At 37.7% G+C, this 16,750-nt stretch overlaps 1 protein-coding gene across 5 annotated transcripts in view; it reads left to right on the top strand.

The window, feature by feature from the left end:
* The window catches only part of DYRK1A (dual specificity tyrosine phosphorylation regulated kinase 1A), a 95,594-nt gene that overhangs the window by 63,163 nt on the left and 15,681 nt on the right, over positions 1-16,750 (top strand). For 4 of the 5 annotated variants that reach the window (XM_075432014.1, XM_075432008.1, XM_075432019.1 and 1 more), the window contains 4 exons: positions 2,928-3,133; positions 12,881-12,973; positions 13,853-14,041; positions 14,809-14,956. In XM_075432014.1, the coding sequence (XP_075288129.1) occupies positions 2,928-3,133; positions 12,881-12,973; positions 13,853-14,041; positions 14,809-14,956 (636 nt within the window). Of the gene's footprint in view, positions 1-2,927; positions 3,134-7,839; positions 9,992-12,880; positions 12,974-13,852; positions 14,042-14,808; positions 14,957-16,750 lie in introns of those variants that run through there. The other variant, XM_075432028.1, reaches the window with a different exon arrangement.

Raw genomic sequence — 16,750 nt, 5'->3', positions numbered from 1 at the left:
GTTACTCAGTTTATCCTCAGATTTGTTGTGATCTTTTGAGTGAGTGTCAGAAGATACTGTGAAGTCAAATTGGAAATGAGAACTCCATGCTACCGGGGTTTTTTTGTGTATGTATGTGAGCTTTCTGCTTTTTTAGGGATACATGCAAGTGCAGAATTATTATTTTTGTTTTTCTGAAGTTATCAAATTTGCTAGATATCTAGTATGCTATTGGGAAACTGTGGCCTGTGGTAAAAAAATACAAGAAATAAAACTTTTAAAGTAATGTTCTCTACAGTTCAGAATTAATGGCATTTTTTGACTATCTGCCTTAAATAGTGTTCTGACTTTTAATTCCGTCATCATGATGTTGCTAAATGAGTTTGGTTCTTTTTCAGGTTAAGCAGAAAATAAGCAGAAATTAAAAGAGCAGAAAGTAGATATACCAAATAATGTCTGACGTGTTCACCTATTCTTACAGAAGTGTTCAATGTATCTTGAAAAGTAAATGTACACTAAATTTACCAGTTTGTATAGAAGGAAGATTAACTCTGATTCTCTAGTAAAAATGGAGTTTAGATATTAAGAAAATACAGTAGTGAGGAACAAATTATATAGCTTTTGCATGATCTAAGTTACAGGTGCATTAATATATAAAGAAACCGTATCTTTGACAGAGATCAGCTGATGCATTAGAATCTTTGCATATATTTCCCCCCTGTATTTAAATGCAAACTTGTGAAGTTCATAATACATAATTTTAAATTTAAAAAAGGCAACAATCTGTTGCCCAATTCATAGGTGAACCTAAAATGTTAATTGGAATGAAAACAGAAAAAGATGCAAGTGTTTTAAAAAGTTTACACTCAGATACTTAACTAATATTTTCACTGTATCTTTAAATGTTGGAGTACAGTTTTGCTTTCAGAGCTTATTAGGATCTTTATTTGTGTTAAAAACACAAAATAGCTTTTAATGGACATTTTACAAAAGACATAGAGTCATTTTCTCTGCAATGTTGACTTAGCTTATAATGCTTTTAGGTCAGGAGTTTCTTTATTTTGTTTCCATTTGTAAGGTCATCTTGATATTTCATAGTGTTACCAGAGGAATCATAATGTACACAAAAAAAAAGAGTTTTGTTATAGCATAGTTATTTCTGAAGGTTGTTTTTTGTTTGTTTGCTTTGTTATGTTTTTGTTTAGTGGTTTGTTTTTTCAAGTAAAATGTTTGAAGATTTAATGAAACATCGTGAAAATATGTGGGTGCTTGTGGGCAACTAGTTCATTTTCTGGAGCATTTTGTTCTGTTAGTCTTTTAGTAGTACTGAATTGCAACATTGGACAAAAATACCAGTGGTCTATGAGTGGGTATTTCGCTGTACAATTTTACTTCACCCCTTTTAAAGTAATAGTGATTATACTATATTTAGCTTTCTTATTTATAGCTGTTTGAATAGCATTTTGACTGTTTTTATTGAATGTATTTTTCTAAATTGATCTTAATCATAATTGGTGTTTGATTTCATCCCATATGGTTCTACTGCCCTGGTAGGTGCTGAGTCAATGACACAGTATCATTTTCAATATTTTATTTTTTCTTAACTTAGAATAGGTGGCGAATTGAGCAGTCGGTTATTTTTAAGACAGTCAAATTGATGGTCGGTGTTCATCTACTGTTTTCTACTGATTGATTAGATTTTCTTGGAAGGTTTTGATTGTAAAGGAAATGGGGATTTCCCTTGCTGGTTAAGGTGCTTTATTAATTCGCATCTTGCTTCTAAATTTAATCTTTACCATTAATTGTGTGTTCAGATTTCAGCTTCTGATTCCACACATATACCTTCAGTGTCAATGTGTTGGCGTCAGTGTGCCTGGCTGCTTGTCCCATCCTGCTCTGTCTCTTCATGTTGTGTCAACAGGGCATCCCCTTAGAGAGTTTCCCCCTTCTGCCATAGTCAGCAAAAAGCAAAAGGATAGATGTTAAATGTGGAATGTGATAAACTTTCATTAGCAAACAAGGAAAACCAAATTGTACTTTAGTCTGTCCTCCGCTGTTAGAGGACAGTGAAGATACAAGTAGACTGTGAACCAATTAGATGCCATCTGATGGGTGTCTGAAAGAAAAGCTGAGAGATATGGGATCTGTCCCAGTTAGAGGCAGATTCTGTGCCTGTGGAGTTTGGCATTTTTCAGGATGTTATGGAATCTAGTACTTTGGCCATGCGGTTTGCCATTCTCCTGCAACTTGACATCAAGTGTTTTGTTTGTCTTTACTTTGGAGTTGCTTTGCAGTTGCTTCTTGCAGTCTGATTTCACCTTTCCGGAAAGGGATTAATTCAAATTACAGTGCTTGCTACCTGTAGCTTGATGAAACTCAGCAGTAGGAATCAGGAAGCTGAAAGTACAGTGTGTGTTGGAAGAAGGGTGGAAGTTAAAAACGTAGGCTAGTGAGCTAAGCAGTTTGTAGGAAGGCATAAAGATTGAGGCCAGGGAAGATGAGCTGCTGAGGCTGAGCGCTGGCTTTTCTTTTCTTTTGGTACAGGCAATCCAGAAAATTGCTGTGAGCAACCTTGAAAGGCTGAACTTGTTTGGTTTTCTGGCTTTCCTGGAATCCATACATGAAATTCATATCTTTGAAAATAAACCATGTTAAATTCTAATTGAGTTATGATACCTAGGTGAAGATGATCAAAAAGGGATGTTAAGGATAGACAGGAATAAGTGATTAATAAATAATTTGTTACAATGAAGTGGGAAGAAGCACTTCAGCTAGGTAATCTTTAAATGAGGGTGATTTCTGGGTTCATTGTATGTGAAAACTCTTGTGTATGTTTAAGTGGTGAAACTATTGGTATTTATAAGCTTCGTAAGCTAGGAGACGGAGGCTAATTGAAGTAAATATTTTCAAGCCATTAACTGCATTAAAAACTCACATTGTCTTTGCAGGAGGAGAGACTTCAGCATGCAAACCTTCATCTGTTCGGCTTGCACCATCGTTTTCATTCCATGCTGCTGGCCTTCAGATGGCTGGACAGATGTCCCATTCGCATCAGCAGTACAGTGATCGTCGGCAGCAGAACATAAATGACCAGCAGGTTTCTGCCTTATCATATGCTGACCAGATTCAGCAACCTCTAACGTTAACAAACCAGGTAAGTGGTAACAAAAATAGTCATTTTAGACGTAATAAGTCTCTCTCTAAATATATTATACACCCATAAATTACAGGATCAGGGCATGTGTTTTTGTGTAGTTTGTTTTGTTTTGTTTTCTTTAACTAATTAACTCCTGGCTCTTCAAGGACGGGTGGACGAATAACTTTCTGGAAGTTGCTTTTAAACATCTGGTACATATTTTTTTTTTTTAGTGGATGTTTGATGTTAGAATGTGATTGCATTATTACTTGTTCTAATGAACAGTATTTTAATGCAGAGTCACTGGTTAGTGTGTTTGGAATAGAGAGGTTTGCACAAAAGACATTTTTTTTTTAAGAAAGATGCTTTTTGGAAAAACGCAAAGTCTAGGGCTCTGCTATCATTAGGGTTTTACTACTGCTAATTTACTACTTAGTATTGCAAGCAGAGAAAATTAACATGGGGATTATGATGGTTATGGATGCTTGTGAACTGTCAAGATCAATGTTTCTTCCTTACTGCTTTTGAGTTGCTAGAACTACTGAAGTAGCTTCCTCACTAGTAGTGCCAGTTTGCTAGACACGAGAGCTTGTATTGCCCTGTACAAATTCTGTTGCTTTCTTAAAAATGGTGCAGCCCAGTTGTGGAGATGTGAATGCAGATGGGTTCCAAAGGTTAAAATCCGTAAGTCTGTAAGTCAGAGCTTCAAAATTTGGTGCAGGCTGATGAGGCATGTTCCACTTAAAGAAGATCAAGAGTGAAGTCTGCTGCTGGTGCTACAAGATTCAGATCTGTTGTGTGTTCGAGGTGGCATCAGTAGAAAAATCTACAGTACCAGCAAGAGATGCTCTGTTGGTACTGCTCTGTAGGAAGGCACTTACGCAGAAAGAGAGAAAGATCAGAGAGGATGAGAATGGTCAAACTAAGTGCCAGGATACTTGATAGTAGGATTTAGAGATCTGTAATGACTAGGGCTCTGTGAAGACTGGCAAGGTGGATGGACGTGGCAAAGGATGTTATTACTTTCATGAGAGCCACACAGTAGGAAGAGTAAATCTGCTTGTATGTAACAGTATTTAGCTCGAGAAATCTGCAAAGGTATTTTAAGTGACTTTTCTTAGATTAAAGGTACCCCCAAACCTCCGCAATGAGGCTGGTGAATCAGTCTGCCAATTAAGAAAAGTTGCTGTGTTCCTTTAACCTTTCAATGTATTTACCCAAGCGTTACAATCTGGCATCACATTTGTGAGCTGTGGTGTACATTGGTGTTTAGTTGTTTGTGTTTTCAAACCAAAAAGCAGAGTCGAGGAAATGTAGGATGTATCACCATCCGCTGCTGTTTTTGGTCACAATGGCTTTAAAATGGTAACTGAATAGTAGAAAAATGAAGAATAGTTTTCAGAGAATAGCCAAGAATTGTCCACCAAAGAATGCAGCCCACAGAGCGGAGGAGGTAAATGTAGGGAAATAGCTGTGGTTGGCTCTCGGAAGTTATCCGTATGAAGAAATAATCAGCTGGCCACCTTGATAATGGCAATTGACTGTCTTTGCACCACTAACACTATTTTGTAGAATCAATGTTTTTATTTTTCCAGTTCCATCTTGTTTTTTCTACATTGTAGCTTCTGTCTTCCTATTTTACTCTGATGGCATTGTTGAAGTCTTTATAGTCTTCAAGCAGCTCAGAATTGTTACTCCTTTATTAATTGTGAGCTGCTTTCAGCACCCTCGACTTAGATGGTGGGCCACTTTTTGGTCTTCTGACTTTGCCTTTTGTGACTTTTTCCTCCTTTGAGTTCTTGTGCTTCTCCCATCAACAAGTCTATAAAGAGTTCTTCTCATCAGATTCCAAGTTGATATAGAAGTTCTGTATAAGCCTCTGTTGGGGAGTCTCAGTGGCTCTTTGCACTTCGGTTAACCTTATCAGCAAAACCAAATCCAGCTAACTTCTTCATGCTAATGAGTCAGTTCATCTGCTCTAGACCTTGTCTCTCTGCACAAAAAGTTTTCTTGCTCTTTCAATAGTCCGTTTGCCAGCTCTAGTTAATCTTGATTAAAACACAAATGTTACTCATTTTTCTTTTCATAAAAGCCATGACCCTCTATTGTTGAAGGCTTTGGGCTGTCTTACGTTTCTCCGTTGCTGTGGACTACCATCTTGCCTTTCACTCCAGGTGTGATCTGCATGCCATCTAGGTTTTCCTGTCGAAATGATATATACATCTTACAGATTCTTGCTTTATGACATTTCTACAGGAATACTTTTATTCAAGGTATTGCCTTGAAGATGCTGTAACTTGTTTCTCTCTGTCCTTGATAAAAGTAGTTTTGTCCTGTATATGTCAATTCTGAAAAACTCTTGCAGAGATATTTTTCTGAACCGTCGTTGTGTGGCTGGTTCATTCCTCTGTTGGAATCCCACCACTAGTTCTTTCTGTTGTTACGTGCTTTGTCTGTTACTAAAGCTTGTAACACCAGACTAACCTTTCAGTAATGGCAAACTCTCTTCAGTCGTGTAAGGTGACATACTACTGTGTTTTCAAGTACGTATGGTCAAGTACGTATGGTCAAGACATACTACTGTGTTTTCAAGTACGTATGCCCAAGTTTTTAACCTGGGCAGCAAAAAGGATGGGCTGAATGCCTGTTGTAGAAGGCTTGATAGTTTGATCTAATAGCTGTAAAAAATAGGAGAAAGAAAAAGGTGACTTTTGGCAGGTAAAGGAAGCGTAGTTCTTAAATGGTACATCCTTCTAATGCCATGTCTTGCATCCAAACAGACGAGAAGTTAGATTGTGTCAGGGGAGGTTTAGATTGGGTGTTAGGAAACATTTCTTTACTGAAAGAGCGGTCAGGCATTGGAACAGGCTGCCCAGGGCAGCGGTGGAGTCCCCATCCCTGGAGGTGTTCAAAAAAACATGTAGACATGGCGCTTCAGGACATGGTTTAATAGGCATGGTGGTTTTGGGTTGACGGTTGGACTTGATGATCTTAGAGGTCTTTTCCAACCTTAATGATTCTATTCTGTTCTCTGTCTCCGAGCTTCAGTTTCCCAGAATCTCCTAACGCAGCAGTAGTCATCCAGCAGCCTGGACCACTGGGTCAGCTTCGGTGCTACCGCTTTCAGCAGCCTAGAAGTCTCCCGTCTGGGTGCGGGCGTCCAAGAGTTAACGAGCAGCGAGCTGCCAGCCGCGTTGCTCCCGAGCGCCCCGTTACCTCGCCGGTTCGGTAGCCGGCTGGCTGAAGGCGGCGGGACCGCCGGGCGGGCCCTTCCCCGGGCTCCAGCCCCCCCTGCCGGCCGCGGCGCCGCACTGCACCGCCAGCCGCGCCGGAGCGGTCCCTGCGGCCCCTGCGCTGCTCCGTGCCAGCTGCGCGTCTGCTGGATGCTGTGCAGGGCAGGTTAGCATCGCTGCGAGACCGTCCTTCATCGGCGGGCGCGAGAATACAAATGTTAGAAAGGGTGCTTCCTTGATTGCCACGCTTGCCAAACTTCATAAACAGAGTGTTTTGTCCAAATCCAGACAAAATCGACTTGCTTGAAAATAAAGCCCAGGATGAAGTCTTGGCTTGTGGGATGCTGAAATTTTCTAGAAGTGATAGGTAGTAAGTAAATTTCTGCAAGCTGCAGCAGGATGCATAAGGACACTGCTTGTCACTTGCTGAAAGTAGCTGTTAAGCTTTAGCATGTATAACAGCAGCATTGTCTGTAAGTGATGTCGTTTTGATAAATAGCAAAGATGATCTGCCTTATTATGTTTTTTTTCAGGTTATTTTTGTGTCTTTTTATTGAGGACTGACTCCTTTTTTTGAGGAGTATTGTCTTGTTCGAGTTCCTGTAATGATTTTCATTCATAACCAAATAATTGGGAAGCTAGGCCTTGAATGTTAATTTCTTGTTTTTATTCGTGCTCTGTCCTGCTTGTTTTTTGATTTCTAATGGCTTGCAGACCATATTCTGGTAGTTTATCAATCCTTTGCAGTTGCAGATTAAAGGTTAGGAAACAGTAATGACAATTTATATTAAAGTTATATAAATTATGTGTATTTATGTTATATGTTACCCTTAAGGTATTATTTATGTAATCTTCTCTTGCACCTATTGCTTTATGGCTATGGTGGCCAAAACTCACTCATCTCGTCATTGGCAAGGAACAAATAACAGGAAGATACTTCAAAGCCAGGCAGATTGCTTTGTTTTTCATTTATTTATGAGGTTTTAAATTACAGTTAAAAACTTCCAACTCAGTCCTTTTTTAATTTTTTTTCTTCGGTAGTTAGGCTTAAGGCTTTTGTTTCCCAAAAACTGCTGGATGGATAGTAAAGGTTTACTTCAGGTCTGTGATTCACGAAGTCTGGGCCTGCTGGCTGGCTGGGGTCCTGCTTTTGGTTGTGTGGTCTTACCTCTCTGACAAGTGCCAGAGCCAGCTTCAGAAAAGCAGTAAGAGTGTGTGGCCTGTAATGAATAAATAAGATGGGATATGTGGGACCTTTCTCCTTTAGCAGTAACAAACAGTAATATTTCTTTGTCCAGTTTCATCTGGTTACATCTTGGGAGTTCAACATAGCCTGATGTGAATATAAGATAAGAGCTTCAAAATTTTCACAACTTCAAACAAGCATTTCTTTTGTGTTGCGCTAATGTTTATCTTCATCATGGATGCTCAGATTGCCTGGAACTTCTTTCAGTTAAGTACAAAAGATCAAAAAAATTGATTTACCTGATAAAGAAGTTGAGGTGAGATTCCCGAGCAGGTTTTGGTAACAAATTCCAACAGTTTAGCTTTCACGGAGCACCTGGAATTCAAAGGTCAGGCTGACTGCTAAACATCTTTCTCTCCATATGTATCTAAGATCACTTATCACATGCAAAGTTCTAGGTTTTATTCACCAGATGTTGGCCAGAGATTTCACTGGTGGCAATTGGATCATTGCAAAGTTAATGTGTTCTAGCAGGTAGTAGCAAATCCTTAGTTCAGTTACTTCAGCTCCCTAATCAGCGACATTATTGTTAGTGATGGTCAGACTTCACCAGACTCTGTCATGAAGGTGAGCGTGCAATTCATTTCAGTGAAAGCATTTCTCTCACGTCTGGGACATTTTTTAAAAAAATATGTTTATGCTCTGGCAACAAGAATTTGAGTAGGGTTTTTCATTCCCTTTCTCCCCATGCTCGCCACTGCTTTTTTTTTTTTTTTTTTAAATGGTTGAGCTGAATCAGGCAGGATAAAATCTTGGCAGATGACCCTTCTCTCCTTGTTTTATTTATTTATTTATTTAACTTTAAGCATACCTGTTTCTTGCTATTGCTTTTATTCAGCAATCTTATTTATTTGGGGAAGGAGGCCAGAATAGTAGGGAAATACTCACAGAACACAAATCAGTGAATAAATTGGCCTGAAATTCTGTCCCTACCTGCATACAGTTCTGGCTCCGAGTACAGTCAGTTTGAAGAGTAGTCTTGGATTTCTCTTCTTTCGTTTTCTGGCACATACGCTTTTTTCTCTTTGGTCATTTTTCTAAAAGTGTGGTTTGCTGTATATGATGAGGAAGTGTTACTGTGGCTTGTGGTTATAGCAATTAAACATCTGTTTTATTGACCCTCTGGAGACACCATCTATTATGTAGCTGCCCACTATGGGATTAGCATTGACTGCATATCTTATATTGTTGTGATCCAAGAAGGGTTTTGAACAGCAAGTGGTGTAGGAGATGATACTGGTCCATTCAGTTCTTTACTATGGGAGTCTATTAAGTAGGTCCTTACAATTGGAATTCTTGCTAAAAGTTACTCTTATAATATAAAATCTTCATTATTTATTCTGTTTGTAAAATGGAACGTGTAATATACGCAAGCAGTTTTTGTCTTTTTTCCTTTTTTTTAATGAATGTGGGTGGTGATGGATTTTGCTTTTTTTAAAAAAAAAAATCTGAATTAAAGCATTCCATTGACAGAATATATATATCTGCTCAGAATTTCCCGTAATCAAAATAAAATCCATTTAGTAAGGAACAGTGCCATCTGTTTTTTGGATAACAAAGCATATGTCCCAAGAGAGAAATATGCTGTCTGTTCCATCATTCATTAAACCTCAAAGACTACACTAGTTAAAATAACATACCTGAGTTAAAAGTCATAGTTTCCTTAAAACATGTTTTGTCTCAAATGTGTTGTATACACACAGGTGGGGCTCTTGGTTGCCTTTTTTTGTGTTTATTAGATTCTTCTTTGTTTAGACGAGCTATATGTATCGTCTCAGCACTATGTCATGTGTGCTTAGTTAATAGATAAGAAAATAAAATTTTAGTTTCTTACTTGTAATTTTCATCATGGTACCGTCGCAGGTAGCTGTACTGTACCTATTGAACCGTAAGTGTGGACCAGTCAGAATGTGATGGGTACTTACTGACATACGTAATTCTAATGAAAGTAATTTCTTGTCTCTCAGTCTTGAAATACAAGTGTGTCTTTTGATTTGTGTTCTATCTTCAGGAAGATCTGAGGTTGCAGTGTTGCTGTCTGGCCACCAGATAGAGACTGAAGCTTGTGCAATAGGATTTTTCTTTTTCTTTCCTTTCTTTTTCTTTTGTGGTTGAGCAATCTTTGAAGCCAAGAGGGAAATCAGTATTACCCCAATGATAAAGGATTTGAGAGTGTCATTGTATAAAATGGATAATGACCACTTTGTTCCATAGTCTTCCTTCATCAGGAACAAGGGAGCAAGAGTCTCCAAAAGGATCTTGGAAAAAGAAGAGAATGTTGTATATATTTTGCAATGTAACAGAAGGAGGAAGAAAAGATCAGTTCTTTCTCATCTCCAACCCAAAACTTTATGAACCCAGGATAGCAAAATAGTACTTGTTAAAAAGTTCATGCAGGTTAGTGTGTCCTCAGAAATGTGTGACTGTCTAAATGAACAATTAAAAGTGCAATTTTCAAATAAGTTACTAGCTGCAGGCAACATAGGGTTAGCCTGCATAATTTTAACTATTTATGATTAGGGAACAGCAGCAAATTAGATTTTTGGTTTTTTTAAGCAAGTAAGCAACTTTGCATTATAAATTGGAAATTAAACATAAATATATGATCTACAAATTCCCTTTCCAAATTAGAGCAACCTTATGTCTGAATAGTTGATCTAGACTCTGAACTGTGGAGTTCATCCACACTGAGATTCTTTCCTTGAAACTTGTAACCTGCATATCTGAGAGCCTGTGCTGGTCATGTCAGCCTAGGACAGAGGCTGGTCCCTGCCAGTATTTGTACACTGCAGCATGTTTTTTTTTACGAGCAAAATGTACTGGTATACAGTGTTCCAGTAACCTCTTCAAAATCAGATCAAGAAATTTAAAGCAAATACCTAACATTTGAAAAGCCTGTAACAGCGACAGTTGGGGTTGGGACTAGATGTAGTTTAGTTGTTTAACAGTGCCATGGGACAGAACCAAAAAGATTGTGTTTAGGTGTGATTTGCTTAATGGTTCACATTTGTTTGACAGATGAAAGGAAGAAACAAAAATGTTTTGTAAATGTTAAATAGTTTGTTTAGGAAACTTTAAAACCGACTTTCCTGATGTTTATAGAATGGTTGTGCTTGTAATAAAAAAGAATTAAGGAATTAATTTGGTAAACCTGCTTAAGGGAAGTTGGTGTTGGTGGGCATGTCCAAAAGTGAATTGACTGGAAGAAACACCTAGAGAATGACTTGGGTTAAAATTCCCTGAGGGAAGCTCAGCTGTATCACTGAGAAACATTCCCTAATCAAACAGACCACAAGTCATCAGTCTTTCAGGGGGGTAAAAATGTTTTGTGGGTGTATTTGGAGTGGTGTGCATCAAAGCCTTGAACTGCCGTCTCTCAGGAGCCTTCAGCTCCACTGAGTTTTGTACCTGTTGGGAGTCCCAGCCTCACGCAGGTGCAGGAAGCTTACTGGAAGTGTCTGTCTTGCCTTTCCCCTCCTTCAGCTCTCTCGCTTGTTCATGCTTGGTCTTGCTCTCTCACTCTTGCTCATGCTCTCTGTTTTCCCCCCTCTTGCAGTCTGCATGTCCACCGGAGGAGAGCGTGGGCTTAACGTTAGAGTGTGGTTGCTTGTGTGACTGAGTTCAGGTCCAATTTCAGAAGCACAAGCTCTCTTTATTGCTTCTGTTTGTGAGAACTTTTTTGGGTCACTTCAACGCGCTTTTTTTAATCTGGTCATTGAGCAAAAAGAAATGAGTTATTTGCACAGTGACCCTTATAAGTATGCACTAATACCATAAAAGATGGAGAGGCAGTTACACTTTTCCAGTTTGTTGATTAGTTCAGCAATACTGATACAAAAATCAGTTTCATTATTTTTGTTGACGGCTTATGCTCCTTCCTCAGCTCTGCAGGAGGCTGCATATCGGTTTAGCTGTAATAGGAGGCAGCAGATGATGAGATTAAGCACTTGGAAGTGAAGAGAGTTATGAGCATGAGCATATTTGATGGCATGAGATGAGATAGTGGCAGATGAGAGTTTCAAGGCTGAGTGTGGTGGCACTTGGTCACCTAACCCTCTTAATAAGGAGTAAGGAGGTAGAGGAGAAGCTTTAACATACATGAAACAAGCTTTTCTCTGATGGAATTGCTTGCAGTTGCCCTGTGGTTTTCTGTCATTGGGAAGAGAGGGGATAGAGAGGCAGGCTAGGGGACCAGTCACCCGAACCTTACAACTCTTTCTCCTAGCTCCCCATCTGACACTCTCACTGGGTGAGACAGAGATACCAGAGCTTGTCTGATGGTACAGTTGTGCTGTTAAGTGTCTGCGGAGCAGGCAGTCAGCTTTAACCAACTGAAATGGTTTGTGACTCAGTTCTTCCTGCCTTCTCTTTGCTGGGGATACTACTCACCTCCAGCTTGCCACTTGGAACTGTATCTTTTCAGGAACTTTATCTTCTCAGATTCCAAACAGATCTTAAGGAAGAATAGAAGTGGATTGGTAGATCCAGAATTTACATCATGGTGTATGTGTGCAAAGGAAAAAAGAGGCACTGAGTAATTTTAGCACATGGAAGTCTTGTTTCTTCAGGAAACCGATTTAAAAAATGGCCTGCTGTTGAAGATGGTTTTGTATTAAATGTAGTCAATTTTAGGAAACGCAAGTGAGGAGCATAACTACCTTGTCAGGGACGTTATTTTAAAACTTTGAAAGTAGGTATGGTCGTCATGTGCATGCTTTATGTTTCTTTAGATTTTCTTTAGGATTTAGATTTAGCCCTGGATATTGCAAAGCATGGTAGATCTGAGGGTTTTTTATTTGGAATTTAATACAGTTTAAATGTGGCAAACTGCTACGGTTCTCCAGTAGTTATTACTGTTAACTTCCATTTGTAATTTTAAGGCAGCTATACATTAAATTGGTTACAGTTCATGTATCAGTCATGAGGTAGAGGAGTAAAGTAAGCAGAATGTCTGTTGTCAAAGCAGCTGTATTTTTAAATGAGGGAAAAACTGTACTGGGATTAAAGCTGTTAGGCATAATGGGAAGAGATAGGAATGTTGGGATTTTTTTTGTTGTTGTTGTTGATTAAATATATTAAAAAGTAACTTAAGTGTTAATTTCTTTTGATTCTTGTGTTTGTTTTTTTTTTAATACCAGCTTACAGAAAAAAATGTTGCAGTAAAATAACTGATTTCTGCGAGGAATGTCGCGATTTGGTGTAGTAATTATATCGTTATTTGGTGTAGTAATTATATCGTTAAGGTCCTAGCTTTTTTTTGTAAGTTATGATATGGTTGTATTACAGAGGCGGATGCCCCAGACTTTCCGTGATCCAGCCACAGCTCCATTGAGGAAACTCTCCGTGGATTTGATCAAAACATACAAGCATATTAATGAGGTAATGGCTCTAGCTGTCTTTATAATGTGTGTTGATGTGAAGTTTTGGTGTATGATACATTGCTAAGTATATTTTCTGTGAATTACCTGGTGAAGAGATAAGAAAAATCAAGCTTTCTCTCTGTTGTTCACATCTCATTTGAGATCACTGATGTCGTGGTCCTGCTTGCTGTCCAGCACATAGGAAATTTTTTATCCTGGAATTTATTTTCTGTTGTTTTATAAATAAAGGTGGAGCTTTTCTGTTGCATGATTAGGAAATACAAATGACACAAACACTCTTTTAGCTCATGCTATAAACCTTTATGAATGTGTCTAAGGACACTTAAGGAAAGTAGTAAAGTGTTTTCCCTAAATTATTTAATTAAATACTATTGGCAAATGTAAAATGTAAAAATTATATGGTTAATATAGGAAAGCATCAGGTAGTTTCTAACTCTTTGGCAACTGTAGGGAATGTGAAGGAATTTCTGCAGTGACTACTGACTTGCTTGGAATTCTTCTTCTCCAGTTTTATGGAAAGAACAACTGATAAGTCTTGTTTCCAGGCTACTTACCATTTTTAATTCTGCTTTGTGTATAGTGTACTGTGATGTGTCTTTTATTTTTGCACCTGTGAAATCTAGGGATCAGTGTTATTAGTACATTTATTTAGATCTGCTTTCTGAGTTTTTAAAATTGCTCATCAAGACTTTGCTTTGGTAAAATGACTTGATTTCAAATACAGTGATAGCAGGAGAGGATTGATTGTTTTTCCAATAGTAGAAGTTGCATTTTAAAGATGATAGGGTTAGATATGATGATTATAAAAGCTCATTATATTCTTTATTGAACTGATGTTCTAAAAAGTGCTCTTAAGCAATATACTTTTCATGTTTAGGTTTACTATGCAAAAAAAAAACGGCGGCATCAGCAGGGCCAAGGAGATGATTCCAGTCACAAAAAGGAGAGAAAGGTTTACAATGATGGCTATGATGATGACAACTATGACTATATTGTAAAAAATGGGGAGAAGTGGATGGATCGTTATGAAATTGACTCTTTAATAGGCAAAGGATCCTTTGGACAGGTAATGTGTATCAGCTTAGCAACCTGTAATTCACGTGAATCGTAACATGTATTTCATTTGAAGTGGTATTCCTGTTTGATTTTGAAATTAAACTCTTTTTTCTTAATCCTGTTGTACTGGGTGCCTGCTCAAGACTGCTCAAGTATTTTGTGTGCTATTTCTTGTTACCACGGATAACATTTGAATAGACTTCAGTATGTAGATCTGGTAAAGCATTTTGCAGTGGGCAAATCCTCAGCCTTTTTGCTATCAGTTCACGTTTTCAGCTGTTTGTCTTGGGTTTTTAAATTAAAACGATTGTCTAGTGCTAGGGATTACCTATTACAAATGTTAATGTTAGTTAGTAACGTTTGTTTTGACTGTTTGTAGCCGAGGCTTGAGAAAGAGGCTGGAAGGAGTATGGAGCTTTTCTTTTGTTGTTCTTGGTAGTTTTTCTCAGATTTTGCCAATCGCTTGACAGTATTGTTTTTGATGATTTGATATGGCATTTGACTATAATGCTTGCCTTAGTGAAGCCTCAGTGAAGCTCAGTGGAGCCTCGGTTCTGTTTTGTGACATTGCTGTAATAAGCACCACATGATCTATTGTGGCTTTATTGTAGTATTAAGTCAGAGAAGAAATTTAAGAAAATAAAATCCACTGGAAAGAACAAAAGTTCTAAAATGTTTTCTCTGAATTCAGAAAGTGAAGAAAGTTTAGAAAGTGAGTTTTGCTGTGTTTTGAAAACTCTAGAGATTCTACTGACGTATATGACTTTGCTCTTTCAGGTTGTAAAGGCTTATGATCGAGTGGAACAGGAGTGGGTGGCTATCAAAATAATCAAAAACAAGAAGGCTTTCTTAAACCAAGCCCAGATTGAAGTGCGACTGCTTGAGCTTATGAACAAACATGACACTGAGATGAAGTACTATATAGGTATCTGAATAGTTATTCTTCATTTTTATTTTATCAAATTAGGAATATTTTAGATCTTGCTATGTATGGATGCTTCTGGTGCTAAAGAAATGAAAATAGCAATACAACTTTTCAACTTACTAATATTATTTAGTGCAAATTTTCCAGTTTGCTTTGCAACAGGACCAGATCCAGAAGAATAATATATAAAACTATTTGGAATAACAGCCTTCTCACTTTGTAGTGTTGAGATCTTTTGTAGAATTTTCTTATTCCAGTTAATGATATGGACACCTGAAGAAGTTGCCATGGACTGGCTTTTCTACAGAAGCTGTGATCTGTGGTAGTTTGCATCTTTTTCACTAATGTATCTTAAATTATCTCAGAACTGTCGTGGATAAGAGCATGTATATGTAACGTAAACCAACATCATATAGTAGTTTTATGGACAGCTTATTCATTATTTTTAGATAGTGCGTGTTTAAAAAGCTCTAGATTTTGTATAACAAAATTGAGATAAGACTTGTGTAAATGTAAAGACTTGCCCCTTTATAGCTTAGAAAATATTTTAAAGCTAATAATTTTGATGGTTCCTGTAGATTGGAATGCTGTTCCCTTGACTTATTATAATGCTGCTTGCACTTTATAATGATGAAATTAAGTCAGCTTGTATAAAAAAGTTTATTAAATCCTGTCTATCCTTTGGAGTGGAGAACTGGGCAAAAAGATGATGGAAGGAAAGCAACAGCATGTTGTGAAGAGAGGTGGAGAAGTGTGAAAAAGTGATTAAGGAATATAAAACTGATTTTCAGCATCCTTTAGTTTGTAGAAGCTGAAATACTAACTGCTGTGCTTTTCTGATTTGTGTATACATATTGGATTACTAATTTTTCTTTCTGTAGTTTAGAAAGAAACCTTTGAAATAAGGTTAATATACAATGGTATTAAATAAACTGCTGAGTATTCAGTTACACTTCAACTGGTTTTATAGAACATTATGTTTAGAATACATTTTATGTATTCAGTGTAAATGTGTTGAAGATACTTTTAACTTAAATTTACTAACAACATATTTACATAAAACAAAACCTAAACTTCACAGCGTACTGTGTCAATAAGATGTTTGAGCAGTGTTAAGGACATGACCAGTTTCAGACTAATACGCAGCAAGCAAAGACACTATAGAGATCATCAAAGAAGCTCTTGGAATTTTAAATTTTTAGACAGTCTGTCTGTAACATCAGGTACAATGAAATGGACCAAAATGTCATATAATGTCCCTCTGTGACTTAAGACAGGATGGCTTTTTATAGAGAGCAGCGCTGAAACAAAAAAAAGGGAAAAAAAATAATTTCTGATAATTTTGAACAGCAGAGAAATACTATATACTGCCTTTGCTTATACAGGTGATTTTAGGCTTGTTTTAGGCTTGTTTCAAGTTGATTTCCAAATCTATTAGTGTATATTAGAATAGTTCCTCTTTTGTTTAGCACAGTATTTAATCATAGAATCATAGAATGCTTTGGGTTGAAAGGGACCTTTAGAGGCCATCTAGCCCAACCCCCCTGCAATGAACAGGGACATCTTCAACTAGATGAGGTTGCTCAGAGGCCCGTCCAACCTGATCTTGAATGTTTCCAGGGATGGGAGGTCTGCCGCCTCTCTGGGCAACCCATTCCAGTATTTCACCACCCTCATGGTGAAAAATTTCTTCCTTATATCCAGTCTAAATCTGCCCTCCCTTAGTTTAAAGCCATTGCTCCTTGTTCTGTCACAACAGGCCTTGCTAAAAAGATTTTCCCCATCTCTCCTGTG

The sequence above is a fragment of the Opisthocomus hoazin genome, chromosome 1 (genome assembly GCF_030867145.1).
Source record: "Opisthocomus hoazin isolate bOpiHoa1 chromosome 1, bOpiHoa1.hap1, whole genome shotgun sequence".
Taxonomy (NCBI): Eukaryota; Metazoa; Chordata; class Aves; order Opisthocomiformes; family Opisthocomidae; genus Opisthocomus; species Opisthocomus hoazin.
Note: the sequence above shows the minus strand (reverse complement) of the source record. Positions and strands in the feature narration are given on the sequence as shown.